Source organism: Neolamprologus multifasciatus, chromosome 17 (assembly GCF_963576455.1).
Source record: "Neolamprologus multifasciatus chromosome 17, fNeoMul1.2, whole genome shotgun sequence".
NCBI classification, from domain to species: domain Eukaryota; kingdom Metazoa; phylum Chordata; class Actinopteri; order Cichliformes; family Cichlidae; genus Neolamprologus; species Neolamprologus multifasciatus.
The window spans coordinates 34,154,252-34,172,391 of record NC_140455.1 but is presented as its reverse complement, the minus strand read 5'-3'; the positions used below and the strand labels follow the sequence as shown (position 1 = coordinate 34,172,391).

Sequence of the window (18,140 nt, the reverse complement as noted above, 5' to 3'; positions counted from 1 at the left end):
AAAAAACAACTACACGTAAAATAATCACACCATGACGCCTCTGCCTTTGTAAATGGAGGGACAGTAACTGCCTGTGTATGTAAGCGTGTAAAACCTGCAGACAGTCAGATTAACAGTATTTTGTCTCTATCTGCCATTCTGCAATTCATCTCATGTAAACAATAACGTGGCGCACAGCGTGACGTGAAAAACGGCACATACCTTTGACGTCCCGCAACAAACTCTGTATTCCTCGTCCACGCATAAACACAAAAAAGGAGTTTTAAAAGATCTCCGTTTTCGGTGATTCGAGACGCCGTTTACGAAACAGCTGCGTTTCCAAAAATCCCCGTGTAGGTGTGGATGTAGCGAAAAAGAGTTAGTAGTTTATTTTCTTACTACCTGTAATTTATTGCAGATTACTTGTATTTGCTTAATTTTTTACTAAATGTTTGAGGTGTGAAATAAACCGCAATGGAGCAAAATATGGGTGTGTGTGGTTGGAGGATTTGTGCGTGCGTGTGCGTGCGTGTGTGTGCGTGCGTGCGTGCGGGGAGGGGGGGCGCGAACATTTTTCTTGTAAACAAAGGGGGGCCCAGCAAAAAAAGTTTGGGAACCACTGTGATAATCAGTTGTCTGCTTGACGTTTATTCAGCTGTGTAAAAACGATAACTTTAATCTCAGCCAAACCGATTTACTCAGGAACAAATAAAATACTGAAAAAAGCCAAACAATAACATTTTTAAGTTATCTAAGTGACTTATATATGTTTAACCTGAGTAGCGAAAGACGGCGGTGGGTTTGAAAACGGGAGTCCGGTGTTCTCACGGCTCTAGTGAGCCTTGCTCCCGGTTAGCTATCGAGCTAGTGGGTAACAGACGTCTCCAAAAACGTCGGAGCGCTTTTGAAAATATGTGGTTTACACAGCTACATTCTCGCCTGAAAATATGTTAAACGTTTATTTTGTGACCCAGAAAGAATAATAAGAGTAATATTAAAACTAACTAGCTGCCGCCATTGTTGGAAACTGAGCTGGGCTGCGCTATGAATTCTGGGACACAGTTTCTTCTTCTTCCTCGGGGTTTAACGGCAGCTGGCATCCTTGTACATGCAGTGCTGCCATCTTCTGTTTCAGTCCGTTATTACACTCTTAAATCCTACTACTTATTCCTGCGTCTTTTGGGATCTTACAAAGCTTCAAACGAAGCGTCGACTATTAAATCAGTCGTCGACGATTTTGATAGTCGACGTAATCGTGACTAGTCGACTAATTGTGGCAGCCCTAGTTGAGATAGATGGTGACACCCAACTGTAGTTAATCAGTTCATACTACAGTTATAACAATAAAGCAGCAGTGTCCCATCAGGGCAAGCAAGGGAAGGACTGCTTGTCCAGTGAAATCTATAAATAGTCATCAGTTAAAACTCAAGTAAATTCAATCTCTATTCTTTCATCTCAAACAGTGTTCTGTCTCATAAGTTTGCCCTTTTGCATCCACTGTTTAAATTACTGCCATGTTGTTGGGCTTTTGTCTCAGGAAGCAGGATTAACTCTGCTTAATTCTGATTTCACTTGAATCTGTATTATATGTACATTTCATGGGTGTGTCCACTACCTGGTGTTAAAGGGCTGGAGCTGAGCAGGCTGAGAGACCAGCAACTTTTTCTGGTTGTTCTGTTGCACATTAAGGATAAACCTCTAGTCCAGTGGTTACCAAACTTTTTTTTGCTAGGCCCCCCTTTGTTTTACAAGAAAAATGTTCGCGCACGCACGCACGCGCACAAACATCCTCCAACCACGCACACCCATATTTTGCTCCATTGCAGTTTATTTCACACCTCAAACATTTAGTAAACAATTAAGCAAATACAAGTAATCTGCAATAAATTACAAGTAGTAATAAAATAAACTACTAACTCTTTTACGCTACGTCCACACCTACACGGGTATTTTTGAAAACGCAGCTGTTTCGTCCACACGTAAACGGCGTTTGGAATCACCGAAAACAGAGATTTTTTTAAAACTCCTTTTTTGCGTTTACGTGTGGATGAAGAATAGAGAGTTCGTCACGCAAAGGTATGTGCCTTTTTTCACGTCACGCTGTGCGCCACGTTATTGTTTACCTGAGATGAATTGCAGAATGGCAGATAGAGACAAAATACTGTTAATCTGACTATCTTCAGGTTTTACACGCTTACATATAAACACACAGTTACTGTCCCTCCATTTACAAAGGCAGAGGTGTCACGATGAAATTATTTTACGTGTAGTTGTTTTTTTCCTGTTTAATAATATTCAACATTGCTATCAATACATTTTTCAAAAAAATGCCTCTGTGCAAAATGGGTTTAAAAACATAAACAGCTGTTAGTTTGTGATTTGAACAGGGGGAACAAATCGTGGCAGGATCAGCCTGATATTATTTGTATCCCGCTGTAACTTTACTGTATAAAGAGCCAACATCTCCAAAATGTCAGGAGTAGTTACAGTGGGGCAAAAAAGTATTTAGTCAGCTACCGATTGTGCAAGTTCCCCCACTTAAAATGATGACAGAGGTCAGTAATTTGCACCAGAGGTACACTTCAACTGTGAGAGACAGAATGTGAAAAAAAAATCCATGAATTCACATGGTAGGATTTGTAAAGAATTTATTTGTAAATCAGGGTGGAAAATAAGTATTTGGTCAATAACAAAAATACAACTCAATACTTTGTAACATAACCTTTGTTGGCAATAACAGAGGTCAAATGTTTACTATAGGTCTTTACCAGGTTTGCACACACAGTAGCTGGTATTTTGGCCCATTCCTCCATGCAGATCTTCTCAAGAGCAGTGATGTTTTGGGGCTGTCGCCGAGCAACACGGACTTTCAACTCCCGCCACAGATTTTCTATGGGGTTGAGGTCTGGAGACTGGCTAGGCCACTCCAGGACTTTCAAATGCTTCTTACGGAGCCACTCCTTTGTCGCCCGGGCGGTGTGTTTTGGATCATTGTCATGTTGGAAGACCCAGCCTCGTTTCATCTTCAAAGTTCTCACTGATGGAAGGAGGTTTTGGCTCAAAATCTCACGATACTTGGCCCCATTCATTCTGTCCTTAACACGGATCAGTGGTCCTGTCCCCTTGGCAGAAAAACAGCCCCATAGCATGATGTTTCCACCCCCATGCTTCACAGTAGGTATGGTGTTCTTGGGATGCAACTCAGTATTCTTCTTCCTCCAAACACGACGAGTTGAGTTTATACCAAAAAGTTCTACTTTGGTTTCATCTGACCACATGACATTCTCCCAATCCTCTGCTGTATCATCCATGTGCTCTCTGGCAAACTTCAGACGGGCCTGGACATGCACTGGCTTCAGCAGCGGAACACGTCTGGCACTGCGGGATTTGATTCCCTGCCGTTGTAGTGTGTTACTGATGGTGACCTTTGTTACTTTGGTCCCAGCTCTCTGCAGGTCATTCACCAGGTCCCCCGTGTGGTTCTGGGATCTTTGCTCACCGTTCTCATGATCATTTTGACCCCACGGGATGAGATCTTGCGTGGAGCCCCAGATCGAGGGAGATTATCAGTGGTCTTGTATGTCTTCCATTTTCTGATGATTGCTCCCACAGTTGATTTTTTCACACCAAGCTGCTTGCCTATTGTAGATTCACTCTTCCCAGTCTGGTGCAGGTCTACAATTCTTTTCCTGGTGTCCTTCAAAAGCTCTTTGGTCTTGGCCATGGCGGAGTTTGGAGTCTGACTGGTTGAGGCTGTGGACAGGTGTCTTTTATACAGATGATGAGGTCAAACAGGTGCCATTCATACAGGTAACGAGTGGGGGACAGAAAAGCTTCTTACAGAAGACGTTACAGGTCTGTGAGAGCCAGGGATTTTCCTTGTTTGAGGTGACCAAATACTTATTTTCCACCCTGATTTACAAATAAATTCTTTACAAATCCTACCATGTGAATTCATGGATTTTTTTTTCACATTCTGTCTCTCACAGTTGAAGTGTACCTCTGGTGCAAATTACTGACCTCTGTCATCATTTTAAGTGGGGGAACTTGCACAATCGGTGGCTGACTAAATACTTTTTTGCCCCACTGTAGTTGGTTTGGAAACATATTCAGCTATGCTTCATCTCCTGCTTTGCGTTTGTGTGGGCGCCCCGTGCTAGCAGTGTCCAAGCGTTTAGTCCCCCCCCCCCAATTTCATACCGCGCCCCCCCCCCCCCCCCCCCGCAATGGCTCTGCGCCCCCCCTAGGGGGCGGGCACCACACTTTGGGAAGGTCTGCTCTAGTCTGTGATGGGAGAATTATCTGAGACTAGCAAGACAAACTGCTCGTCTCTGGTCCCCCCGGGCTGAGATCAGTTATGATCTATGCATTTATTACAGTAACAAACAAGTTTCCTCTCATTAACCACTGACATGTTTGATGTAGAGGATTTAGAAAACTTTTTTTATTAATAGGCAGGTTGACCAGCTGCAGGCTTCAAGTACACTTTTAGATTTAGTAACTCTGAAATCAGCTGACTGAACAACAGTTAAGTGTAACCAGCTGTTTAACAAATTTTTCATTAATATTTTTAATCGTTCAGTAGATACTGACAGTTAACCATGTCACCCAATGCTCAAGCCTTTTTTTCTTTAGCTGTTTTGTTATTTATTTATTTCAATATACTTTAACAGCAGTTGTGTTTTTCTGAACTTATTACACATAACATCCTTGGGGATTATTAAAGTATTCTGATTCTTATTAGAGATATGAGGTCCTCACAGGAAGCCACTACAAACACTTTTTATAGAATATAATGCATTACTACCATTAAACAGTATGTAAAGCATTACGCTGAACTTAACCTTACACACCTGCAGCAATAATAAAATCCATATAACAGTCATGAGGAACATTTTTCTGCAGTATAACAATGGTTATGTTCAGTACTTTACAGTTTTATGTGTACTAAGGTGTGCGGTATCGCTACTAAAGGAATGGTTTTAATACATTTCTTCTTCAATCATCCTTGTCAGCTAATGGTAAATATTTTAAGTATAATAGTAATAATATTTTTTTAATTCTTCAACCAGGAAGCCATGCAGAAAGCTCAAAGTTTCCATGCAGTGTGCAGCATAAATAAAAGAATAAAAGAGAGGCTGAACTAAATCATGAAACGCTATATTTTAGTGGTTTAAGATCTATTATTCTTTTTGGATATTCATCATCTCTCTTTGCTTTTCTGTATAAGTCACCCTGCACCACTGCAATCAAGTCTGTTCCTTTTATTGGATTTTATGATAACTTTTTGTTTACTCCCCAAAAATCTAACGTTCGACTCTAGAGGAAGTATTAGAAAGCCACGGCTCAACGCTGCAATCTATACAGCATCTTCACTGGTGTTAGGAGACTACCTTTCCTGTGCATATAGGGTGTTACATATGACCACATTAATAAATTAATTCAGGCGTGGAAACAGAGTACAGCTGAGTTTCACCCACACCAGAGGAAAAGCAGTTTATAGCTCTGACTTTGTATTGAATGACCTTGTGAGTTCCATCTGCTAGCAAAAAAAGAAAAGAAAAAAGAAACATTGATAGAAAAGTAGTGCAATAAAATGTGCAGGATGAGTGGGTAGGAAGGTGATACTCAGTATGCAAAACATGTATGTGTAGCAATGGGTGTGATTTTTAAAGTATGATGCATGTTTTCTTCATAAAAAATGAAACAAAAACAAACAAAAAAACAACAACTGTCCAGCAGATGTGTTAAAAAAAGAACATTTGATTGAAAGTTCAGTGATAATTCCACAAATGACTTTACAACCAATTCCTGCCCACGGGTCAACTACCCACTCAGTAATGGTTCAAACATGTAAACAAATACTTTCACCAGGTAGCCATGGGCCCCAACACCATTGTGTTATCTCAGCCAGTGACAGACATTCATTCAATATATACCAGAAATTTTAGAAAAAAGTGGAAATTACACACCTAAAATTTTAATTTATCTGCTTGTGTAAAATGACAAAAGTCCAAATTGTGCTTGTAACTGGCCTAAAAATCACTTACTGTGTGCCCAGCAGTTTTTTAAAAACCCATGTCATTAACATCAAGCTGTGCACAGGATAGCCTCATATTGGTCTTGCACTGTATCTCTATCCTCATGAAAATTAAAGATTTCAAAATGTCACTCAGCACGTTTCCATTTATGGCACTTGGACCGATTGACCCTCTGCAGGCCCCTGTTGGGAGCCCCTACCCTGTTGCCATAGAGATCATTGCTTGTAACTCAGAAACCTGGGATGAGAGAGTGTGAAGTTATCGCAATTAGACTCTAAATCATGTTCTGGTGCGATTTTAATGCATTTAAGACTTTTCTTTCAACTGTAGGACTACTTCAGTCCAATTTTATTAAAAAAAAAAAAAAATCATAACCATCCATCATCCAACTTGCTGTAACTCAGTTATTTGAGACTGCAGGACCTTATGAAAGAGTCACAATTGATTTCTGACAGCAGAGAAAAAACAAGTGTGACCTCAGTTCATTCAACTGTGGATTGTGTCATGTGTAGACAGAACATAAAAAAAAAACATGGATTTTTCATTTGAGAACAAAAAATAAAAATTGTGTAGGCTAATCACGATGTCTCGGGTTGTTATGTTCTACAAAGGTTTGTGCTGCAAAGATTGTAAAGTTGCAGGTTTTAAAAAGAAGACCTTGACTTCAGAAGTTGGTGTTTACCTGGGATTTTGTAGTTTTTCCATCGAAAAGAAAAACAAAAAAAACAGAAGAAAACCCCCAGAAAAAACAGACTAGAAAGTGACATCCATCCGTTCTTTTTAAAAACATCTTATTCAATCCAGGGTTACAGAGTGGATCGAGCCCATCTTAGCAATGGTGGGGAAGAGGCAGGACACATCCTGAATAGGTTGCTAGTACTAAAACGTACAAAAAGTTGGCTACCTATAACCAGTTTGAATCACCAGTTGACCCAACATGCATGTCTTTGGACTGTGGGAAGAAGTCACGTATCAGAGGCCCCAGTCAGTGGATTCTATCCCAGCCTTCTTGCCGTGAGGTGACAGTGCTAACCGCTGCTCCACTGATTTTAATACATTTCTAAATAATAAAGGCGACATTATTTTATCAAAATGTAGCTCAAACTTCAATGGAGCATAAGTTTGTGATGAGTTAGTAAAAATGTCTTCTGTCAATATTTGCATTTTTTTAAATTAAAGTTTAACTTTTTTTTTATTACATAAACTTCACTAGAAAAGTCTAATTTCATTTCAAATATTTATTTTGTAAAAAACAAGACACTGAAGAGACTGATGCCACTCTGTCTGTACAATACATATAGAGCAGATTTCCCACGCATTTTTCATAATGCCATGATTCCCAAAGCTCACCTGCAGGAATGATTCCTATCCGTAAAGAACATGACACCAATTCAGCATCCGGTTGGTTCTGGTCAACACCGTGGTCATTTTGCGTCCTGGCAACCAGCCCGTGAAGGACTTCACTGAACATCCCATCTCCACCAACACACACCACCCTTGGTAGAAAAATGAAATCAACAATTCAGTAAGAGTTTGTGTCATGACTCTTCTAATACACAGATTCCTGGTCATCCGGGAAGATCGACTGGATGTCACGTAATGACTTGTGTTACATGTACATGTGCTTGAAATGACACACACATGCTAGAGGGAAAATAACTACACAGCTGGAGAACTGACAAAAACATCACTGAAGAGGAGGCCCAACTGTGCAAGGCCAGTAAATAAGAATATCACACTGTGCTATCAGGCATAACAGCTTCTCAAGTCCAACTCATCTATACATCTATAAATCATATGAGCTGCAGAGTAAAACCATAATGGACTCTAACCCTGCTCTGGGAGAATGAATAGCTGATGAATAGGAGCTGGAAACAACAGGAAACTCACCTGGAAAGTAGGAGACCCTTTATATTCCATGATAAACTGTATTTTGCCATTGAATTCCACCTTTGGATCACAGACCTGAGCAGCTTCATGTACAGTTTGAGCTGAAAACCTTCATTTATTGTCAAGATTAGATATAGAAACAGAAAAATATATTTTTAAAAAAAACTATAGAAAATGTTGAAATTTCAGTAAAACTTCCTAGTGATATTGCTTCATTGTGACTTTTGACCACTTCATTTTACATTAACATCATCATAGACTCTGGATCACGAGTATTGTTTTATACACAGCATGTGCTCCTTTAATCCTGTAGAGTGTCCCAGGGATTAGTCATGGGTCCTTTATTATTCTCCATCTACAAGTTACCTTCGGGTCAAATTTGTATCCAGATGATTTGCAGCTCCATTTCCCCTTCATAATTAATAGTGCTGCTAATAAAATTGCAGGTTTTTCTTAGAGAAAAACTTCCATTGGTCACAGATGTTGAGGCTTGTCAGTAGGGCTGCCACGATTAGTCGACTAGTCACGATTACGTCGACTATTGAAATTGTTGTCGACTAATTTAATAGTTGACGCGTCGTTTGACTCGTTGTAAGATTACAAAAGAGGCAGGAATAAGTAGTAGTATTTAAGAGTGTAATAACGGACTGAAACAGAAGATGGCAGCACTGCATGTACAAGGATGCCAGCTGCCGTTAAACCCTGAAGAAGAACAAGCTCTGTCCCAGAATTCATAGCGCAGCCCAGCTCAGTTTCCAACAATGGCAGCAGCTAGTTAGTTTTAATATTACTCTTATTATTCTTTCTGGGTCACAAAATAAACGTTTAACATATTTTCAGGCGAGAATGTAACTGTATAAACCTCAAATATCTGCTCAGTTTATCAAGACACCACATATTTTCAAAAGCGCTCCGACATTTTCGGAGACGTCTGTTACCCACTAGCTCGATAGCTAGCCGGGGGCAAGGCTAACTAGAGCCATTGAGAACACCGGACTCCCAGCAAATCGTTTTCAAACCCACCTCTGTCTTTCACTACTCAGGTTAAACATGATATAAGTCACTTAGATAACTTAAAAATGATATTGTTTGGCTTTTTTTAGTATTTTATTGGTTTCTGATTAAATCGGTTTGGCTGAGATTAAAGTTATAGTTTTTACACAGCTGAATAAACGTCAAGCAGATTAAACTCCATCGAAACAATCTGCAAATGTCATTAAAATTTAATAAACTCATCTTGTCTTTATTTTTAGTTAGCACATACCTTAAACACTTCAAGCTGTAAGTTAGTGATAGTTATATAAGAGCAGATGCTGCTGGTGCAATAAGCTGTACGTTTTACGTCCAATGGATGCATGATCTGACTAGTCGACTATCAAAATAATCGTTTGTGGCAGCCCTATTTGTCAGTAATTGCAGAAAATGTGTTACTGCACTTGCAAAAAAGCTCAACTTTCATGACTGTGAAATTAGATCAGACAAGAGGTTGGTGCCCACATGATGAATGTTCATCTTGTGACCACATACATCCATTTAATCACTTTTATTTTGAAATTAATCACCTGCTTTTAATGTTGCTTGTTCCACCTCCTTTCTTTGTTCCCATTTTCCTGTGAATATTTCAGCCAGATACATTTCCTACCAGCTAATTAGCCACCTAGCATATATACAGCCATCCTCCCCTTTGTTCCCTGCCTCACTGTTTAAAAGCAACCTTTAAGATTGGCTTGTTGGAGTTTTTAGACCCTACCTACCAGTGTATGACCCAAGCTTTGAACATTAAAACTGAGTTATGGATCATTACCACAAACGAGTTTTGAATTAATGGATATGTCTCAATCTCCTTTTTCTTTGCAAAAAGAAAAAGGAGATTTTTCACACTTATATTTAGTTTTCAGTTTAATTTTAGTTATCTAGAATAAACTTGAAACGGGCCAGTATTGAAAACACGAAAGGAAGGAACCTTTCATTTTTATCATTTCCTGTCACGCTATGATAAAACAGCACCAAACCTTTTGAACATTCCCCTACAATTTCAAGTCTTATCATAACACCAAACTAAACTGAACTTTCCCAACAACAATAGATATGCTGGCAGCATAACAACCCCCATTCTACAAAAGAAACAGCATCAACAGCTACCAATATAAACCACCAGACTGATGTGTTTTTAAGCTTTATATCTCAAAGAGTTAACATGGCTACAAACCCTTAATCTTACATTGGAGTGCTTTTTAGAGCACTTACTTTTTTTTATTATTATAAACCAATAAATTTTCTTTGTAAGCATTTATTACTTGTGACATAGAGAGACCACGCATGAGATTTAAGAAATGTCCTGACAAAGCAGATTAGTGATTAAGATGATCAGAATATTTTCACGTTGTTAAATATGAGAAACACAAAGAACTTTGTATCCGTAATCTGTCACAACACAGACTGCAATACAACAGAGGTTAATACAAACTATGGCCGAGTTTCTCGGTAGCTTTATTAAAGTACGAGCAAACAAAGAAGTGTCAAGTTCATGTCACGGTGAAGAACCAGTTTTCAAAGCCTAAAAGCAAGAGCTACCTAGCTTAAGTACCTACCCGTCATATCTATCTAGATTGGCTTCTGTTTTCAAGTGGTCTTCAGCATGATTGGCATGCTCTGTAACTATGGAAACAAATCAAATGGCAAGCATTAGTAGGCATTCAATGAAAGGGAATATACTGACAAAATAACTAGGCACTTTGTGGCTTGACTGGTAGAACAAGCACTCTATTACAGGCATTTTGAAATACAAGACAAGGAAAGTACTTCACTTTTGAAACATTCACTGGAACCTATCGAGCAGATTAATGGTTAGAAGAGGCATAAGTGTGCTGCCCCCCCCCCCCCCCAAAAAAAAAAAACCCCCCAAAAAACCCCTCAACCTAATTCAGCTACTGTATACTAGCCAGCAAAATGAGCCTATAGAAACAAAAACAATATTTCAACAGTAATTCTGTTTACCAGGCATATAATAGCAACACACACACAATCCTGTAACCTACAGCATCTGTAGGAAGCCCAAGGTGAATAGCGGTCCCTCTGATGGACCATCAATACTCCAGACTATGTGTAGCTGTAACAAACACTTATTGAATAATAGATGTGTTTGGATACCCGAGCTTATCAACTATCACAGCTTCCATTAAGGTGGTGGCATGATTAATGACACTATAAGCCAAATCATATCCTTGCAAGCCTCTCCAGTCCCCACGAGAGGCCACAGTGGCAGTGGAGATCTATATGGCAACCATCAAGACTCATTTTTTATTTAAATGTTGAGGAATGCTACTGATAGGGACTCACCAATCACAGTGGTCGCAATGCCGGCAAGGCGAAACATTGGGGCCACCTTCTGCTCGTAAATACGTTTCCCACGACGCTTTCCACCGAATGGATTGATGTATACCAGAAGGCTCTTTGGTCGATTGGCTGCAAAAAGAGGGAGGGGCATGAGATCATCTTTTAAAATGTGTAGAGTTTACCTTTCTTTTTTTTTTTTTGAAACAAACGTCCAGCTGACAAAAGCTTGATGAAGTTTTCATTAACCAGAGACCTTTCTCAAAATGCTCAGTCAACCTGACTTGTCCCCAAAACACGCCGCTCAAGAAATAAATGGTGTGTCTACTGACTGTAGGAGGAGTGCGAGGCACTACATCATTCGGTGATAAACCTACAAAGAGCTGCGATGGAGAATACTAAATGGCTTGTTTATGGCTGTTGTGGAGGAGTGCATTTAGGACAACAAACTAAGATACATGGGATGCTCAAAGTGAAAATGAATGGATTTGGATCAAGTGTTAAATGAGTACAAAGAAATATAGAGTGCCATATTGTTTGGCAATAAGACAAAAGTTCCATTAGATTACATAAATGGATTGTAAATGGGCGATGTAAAGGTGTGTGACTAATACTATTGAAGATGCAGCGACTTCTTCAAAATGAATGTGGTTAATTACCTTTAATTGATTCATCCTGCCAAGTGAAATGGGACTAAGAGGACCATTTTAAATGGCTTAAACCCACCTTCCACTCTTATTTCAGCATGTTAGTTAAACACTAAATTCTGTACAGCCTAATCATGTGATGCTTATTAAACCCAGAGCATAAGAGAGCATTTTGCACTCAGGTGAAAAATAAAATGCAAACTCAATATGCTTGAATAATAGTCGAATAACTTTGTATCACCATGTAATCTGTTAGTACACAAAAAACATTACATTTAGCAAGCTAATTATTTTGTAAACATGTTGATGGATAATGTGCTGCTATGTTCGTTTTTAGTTATATACTGTATATGCCATTCTCTTTTATTGTAGGACTGCCCATTAGCTATCCTAATTATTATTATTATTTTTTTTATTTAATATTTCTAAATAGGGCTGCCACGATTAGTCGACTAGTCACGATTACGTCGACTATTAAAATCGTGGACGACTGATTTAATAGTCGACGTGTCGTTTGACGCTTTGTAAGATCCCAAAAGACGCAGGAATAAGTAGTAGGATTTAAGAGTGTAATAACGGACTGAAACAGAAGATGGCAGCACTGCATGTACAAGGATGCCAGCTGCCGTTAAACCCCGAAGAAGAAGAAGCTGTGTCCCAGAATTCATAGCGCGGCCCAGCGCAGTTGTCAACAATGGCGGCAGCTAGTTAGTTTTAATATTACTCTTATTATTCTTTCTGGGTCACAAAATAAACGTTTAACATATTTTCAGCCGAGAATGTAGCTGTGTAAACCTCAAATATCTGCTCAGTTTATCAAAACACCACATATTTTCAAAAGCGCTCCAACGTTTTCGGAGACGTCTGTTACCCACTAGCTCGATAGCTAACCGGGGGCAAGGCTAACTAGAGCCCGTGAAAACACCGGACTCCCGGCAAATCGTTTTCAAACCCACCGCCGTCTTTCGCTACTCAGGTTAAACATGATATACAAGTCACTTAGATAACTTAAAAATCTTATTGTTTGGCTTTTTTCAGTATTTTATTTGTTCCTGATTAAATCGGTTTGGCTGAGATTAAAGTTATAGTTTTTATACAGCTGAATAAACATCAAGCAGATTAAACTCCATTGAAACAATCTGCAAATGTCATTATAATTTAATAAACTCTCATCTTGTCTTTATTTTTAGTTAGCACATACCTTAAACACTTAAAGCTGTAAGCTAATGATAGTTATATAAGAGCAGATGCTGCTGGTGCAATAAGCTGTACGTTTTACGTCCAATGGATGATGATCTGATTAGTCGACTAATCGCAAAAATAATCGGTGACTAGTCGGCTATCAAAATAATCATTTGTGGCAGCGCTATTTCTAAATTAAAATTCAAAAATCGTTAGTCAGAGGCTAACACTTACAGACAGACAACCATTCACACTCACACCTATAGGGAATTTAGAGTTTCCAGTTAACCTATCATAACTAACTGCATGTCTTTGGACTATGTGAGGAAGCCGGAGTACCCGGAGAGAACCCACTCAAACATGGGGAGAAGAACTCCACGCAGAAAGACCCCTGATGGTGGAACTGAACTCAGGACCTTCTTGCTGTGAGGCAACAGTGCTAACCACCGTGCCAATCTTCTAATACACCGTCTCCTGTAAGAGTGGACCTTAATGACCGCGTGCACTTGGCTAAAATACAACTTTTATGGTGCGTCGGGTCAGTACATCAAGTACAAAGGACAAACCCATATCTTTTACAGAACATCAGAAGACACATACTGAGTAGTGATAGCTGCTCATTTGTAACTTGGACCCACTCCTCGCAGAGTGCCTGGTTGTCACAGTGAAAGGTGACCTCACTACACCGCCACTGGTGCTGTTGTGTCCTTCGCACATAGGAAACTGTAAAGAAACAAAACAGAACACTCCAGAGACCACTTATCAACAAAAATCAGAGACGAAAGATGCTTTTATCATTCCCATAGAGCATCTTATCAGACAAATGCCTCCAAATGTGCTAAACAAATCCTCTGATAATGTCTTCTTTTCACATCGTTTTGCCTTGCTTAAAGTCATAATCATAAAATACCCTGATCGCTTGTGACCTATAGTTTATTTAGGCATTTTTGCCAATTCCTACTTTTGTCGTTTACCATATTACCTGGCTTTGGCACAGTGGGGGCTTGCCCTGAGAATAAACCTGGGCTTTATCCTTAACACACAGATTATTCAGATATGCGCTTATGTCAGAAATGAAAGCATGAAGAAATTAGTTTCCTAAATGAAACAGGGCTGTGCTCATAATCAGACACACACACACAAAAGTAGAGACAGAGTCCCATAATATCCTGCTAGGAACATTACTGAAATATTTACATTAAGAAGCCAAAATTCACTCACTAAGCACTTTGACAGCAGATTCACTCGCTAAGCATTTCAAAGTGAAATTATCACACTAAGCATTTTCTTCATCAGATAGAAAAGTTAACTTTTCAGGAAAGTTGTGCTGTCCAAATCGCTAACCGTACCTCGTACTCACCATGGGGTATGCAAAGAGACGCTCAGAGTGGGTGCAAAATTATCCTTTAATATGTTACATAATCAGGATGTAAGTGATGGGGTGCGTCTTTGAAGCCAAGTTTCCACAGACTGTGGAAATGCAGTCGTGTCAGACTCGACGCACTTCATTGCCAGTAAACGCTCACATTAGTGAGGTAATTTTTAACATTTGGCTGCGATACATAATGTAAATCCGATCTTGTTTGGATATAATCTAATGGCTCCAAATCAAGCATTAGCCCCAAAGTCGCTGGCATGCTGCCATCTTAGACCTAGTCTGCTAAGCTGTGAGGGACTCTCTTGTTAATGCATTACTTTCTGACTATGGAGCTGTCTACAGGCTTATTCCCAGTGTCACATCACTTGCGACTTGTGGCACTAAACACAGCCTCTTGGCACACTTAACCAAAGTGCAACTGTAATGTGGCATTAACATACTATAGGAAATTCAAGGCGACATTGATAGAGACTGGCCTCAGGTTCTGTTGCTGGAAGAAGCAACAGAGGTTAAAGTGGCTACTTTATCAGTTTAGTTTTTACTTTAACCCTTTAAGACCTACCATAGAACCAAGTTCGCCAGAGCTTATATTATATTTTTACATGCTGTGGCATACATCAATACAACCATTATAGCCCAGATTTTAATAATATGTATGCATTAAGTGCATAGTAATTACATAAATTGCAAAAAAGTGCAATAAACTACAAAAAAATTTAAAATCGTTTTTGTTTTTTTAACATATATTTCTAGTTAGAGAAATTTAAGAGGCTTATCCCTCAAAACTGTAAATACAAAAAAGTTACACAAAATAGTTTCCCACCACAGGAAATTTATTTTAAGTGCCTTCATAGTTTTATTTTTGAAATACACAATTTTTATATACTGCAGGAAAAACGAAAATAAATATTATAGTGCAAATTTGCAAAAATCAGCATATGCATCAAAATAAACTATTTCCAGCAGTGCAATTTGAGTCCTAAGCATCCTAGAAACGACACAGAAAGTCATAAAGTCAAACATAACTTTTAAAAACACCAGTTTAGGCTCATAAGGCCCCGATGGTAAAAACTACATTTCCGCAAAAGGACGTCACTTCCGGTTTCGGGCAGGTCATGGCGGACATGCGATAGTTTGCGCTGATGGACGTAGGAAGTGTTATGAACAGCTGATCGGATCGACAAAGCGTGTTTCTGGAATATTATGTTTTTGTTGCTGCAAGCGCTTTTTATGCAGTTTTTGCAAAACTATATGTGGAAGGAAACTGTGACCGAGGACAAGCTGATGGCATAAGATGTAAGTACAACTCCTCCGGTTTCATATGCAAAAAAAAATTATTGCGCTAGCTTACGTGGTTGCAGAGCTACCAGGATTTAAAAATAGTTACACAAAATGGAGCGTGCCCGCTCCGACCGGCTTTAAAGGGTTAATAAGACTGAGACATAGGATAGAAACAAAAATGCTACATTTTTTTACTTTGGGCTTTGCATAACGTTTATAAAACTAGTGATAATGAAGTGCTTCTGTAAATGTCATACCTGTGAATGCAAAGGGATACAGCTGTTTTGTCTTTTTTTGATGTTTCCCAGTCTGTGCAGCGTCTTGGTCGTCGTCTTCGGTCTTGCGGACAGCAACAATTTCACACACCTCAACAGAATAGCTGTGAACTGAAATGACATGAAATGGCTCTTTTAGTTCACTCCATTCCACAATGACCAAAGCACACAAAACATACACAAAAGCATTCGTGATGCATGCTGTAATCTATAAATCTCCAGTAATCAGTATCTTTTGTTTTTCTTCATATGGACAATGGATCCTGAAACTAAGTGGTCTGTGGAAAGGGTCACTCTGAGCCAAGCTGACAACGAATAATCATTCAACTGCAATTCCCCTCTACACCGTTGAGAATGTGGCACATCGATATTTTAGTTTTATTGTCCACTCCCTTTATTGTTGCTCTTATCAGCCCCGTTTGCCGATGTAACGTGCAGGTGTTTTGTCAGAAAGCCCTGATAAGCCTATTGTATGCTCCCTGCCCAGCACCAAGCAACTGAAGTTAGTAGCTGGTTAAGAAATTAGAGCATTTAGCAGCTAAACAGCCGGATGTATCCAAATGGCTAACTGGGAATATCTGGAAACAGCAGCATTTCCCTTACTGGCTTCTTGAGGCTGTCTCACCAAGCCTCAGGTGGCCAATCCCAGTCTGCACTGAAACATAGCATGAAGTCCACCCTGCAAACCGTGGTCCCCATGTGAGTCGCAAACGAAGACCTCATCGTTCAGCAACTTGTCACTGACAAGAAGTCAACAAGCATGCAGCCTCATGTTGTTTCTCATTATATATAAAAAAAATAAAACAAAGATGGACAAAACAACAACAGCCTCAGCTTGTCAGTCTGCCCCAGGGCAGCTGTGGCTACAACTGTAGCTTGCCTTCACCAGTGTATGAATGTGAGAGTGAATGAATAGTGGTACTGTAAAGCGCTTTGAGGGGTCCCGAAAAGCGCTATATAAATGCAATCCATTATTATTATTATTTGAACATCCATAACAGGACCCCACCAAGCAACGAGAATGCCACAGGGGCCACGTCTGTCCTCTGATGATCAGAAATTAAAACAAAGATGTATTTTTTTTTTTGTCTGCTTATTCTGTTGGTTTTGGTTTTTTGCCCTTCTCCCCCATCCCTCTTCTCAGCTGTTTTTCTTTCCCTCTTTCTTTCTCCCCTTTCTTTCCCCCAGTCAAGTCTGTCCCGTATTCAGCAAGTGAAAATAAAATAAACAATAAAAGGTGAATCAAATGGACCATTACGGCAAGGCCGGGATGGTCAATTTGGTAAAGTAAATCCGTTGGGCATCTTTCTTCGCCTTTAGACAATAATGCTGATGGCAAAAGAGCCAAACGGGACAGGCAAAAAAAAAAAAAAATTTTTTTAAAAATTAAAAACAAAGAATGTAACCGTTTCTGTCTCCTCGAAGAAATTCTAGTTTGTTTGATGTAAATGTCCTGTATATTCACATGTTTAAATACTCAAATTTAGAGGAGAAACAAACACATCAGCGCATTTGGTATCTATAGCAAATTGCATCATTTATGAAAAATGCACTTTTATATTACTCACTCATTTAAATTACCTCAGGCAGTAAGACTTGAGGTTGTGCATCCTGGGTTCGAGTTACATTTTGTCAGAAGACTAATTTTTGGTAACCACATTAGCATTCCATTCAATCTCCAGCTACATCATGGATACACCTTGCAAAGCAGGTTCATTATCCATTGCCAGCATTAGCTGATAATACTGCCATTCAACTCGTCTTATTCCACTGTGGAAATGAACAAAGTGCTTGAGTCAATAACCCGAGTCATCTTTTATCCTCTCTATAAACTGGTGGAGACTAAAACAGACGGGAGTGAATAAGCATGCTGGATAAATCACTCTGTATACTTGCTAATTTTTCTCTTTATTTCCAAGCACTGCAATAATTTCAAGTACAGAAATGTTTTCAGATGTAAGCCTGATAACTTGTAATCGTACATCAGTGAGTTGTTTTCATTTCCCACTGCAAAAATAAACAAACAAATAAATCAGCAAGCTTAGATTTCCCTCTAAAATGTCAAAACTGTTGGATACTGTATCCAACAATTCATTTCACAAGGAGCAAAAAATGAATGGGAATAACACTGTCA

The 18,140-nt window shown here is 39.3% G+C and overlaps 1 protein-coding gene across 1 annotated transcript in view; it reads right to left on the bottom strand.

Annotated features, from left to right (window-relative positions):
• The window catches only part of cerk (ceramide kinase), a 63,592-nt gene that overhangs the window by 26,138 nt on the left and 19,314 nt on the right, over positions 1-18,140 (bottom strand). Inside the window, exons 2-6 of the mRNA XM_085137753.1 lie at positions 15,989-16,117; positions 13,673-13,795; positions 11,250-11,375; positions 10,502-10,568; positions 7,371-7,516 (exon numbers count right to left, since the gene is read on the bottom strand). Coding sequence (XP_084993879.1) covers positions 7,371-7,516; positions 10,502-10,568; positions 11,250-11,375; positions 13,673-13,795; positions 15,989-16,117 — 591 coding nt within the window. The remainder of the gene's footprint in view (positions 1-7,370; positions 7,517-10,501; positions 10,569-11,249; positions 11,376-13,672; positions 13,796-15,988; positions 16,118-18,140) is intronic.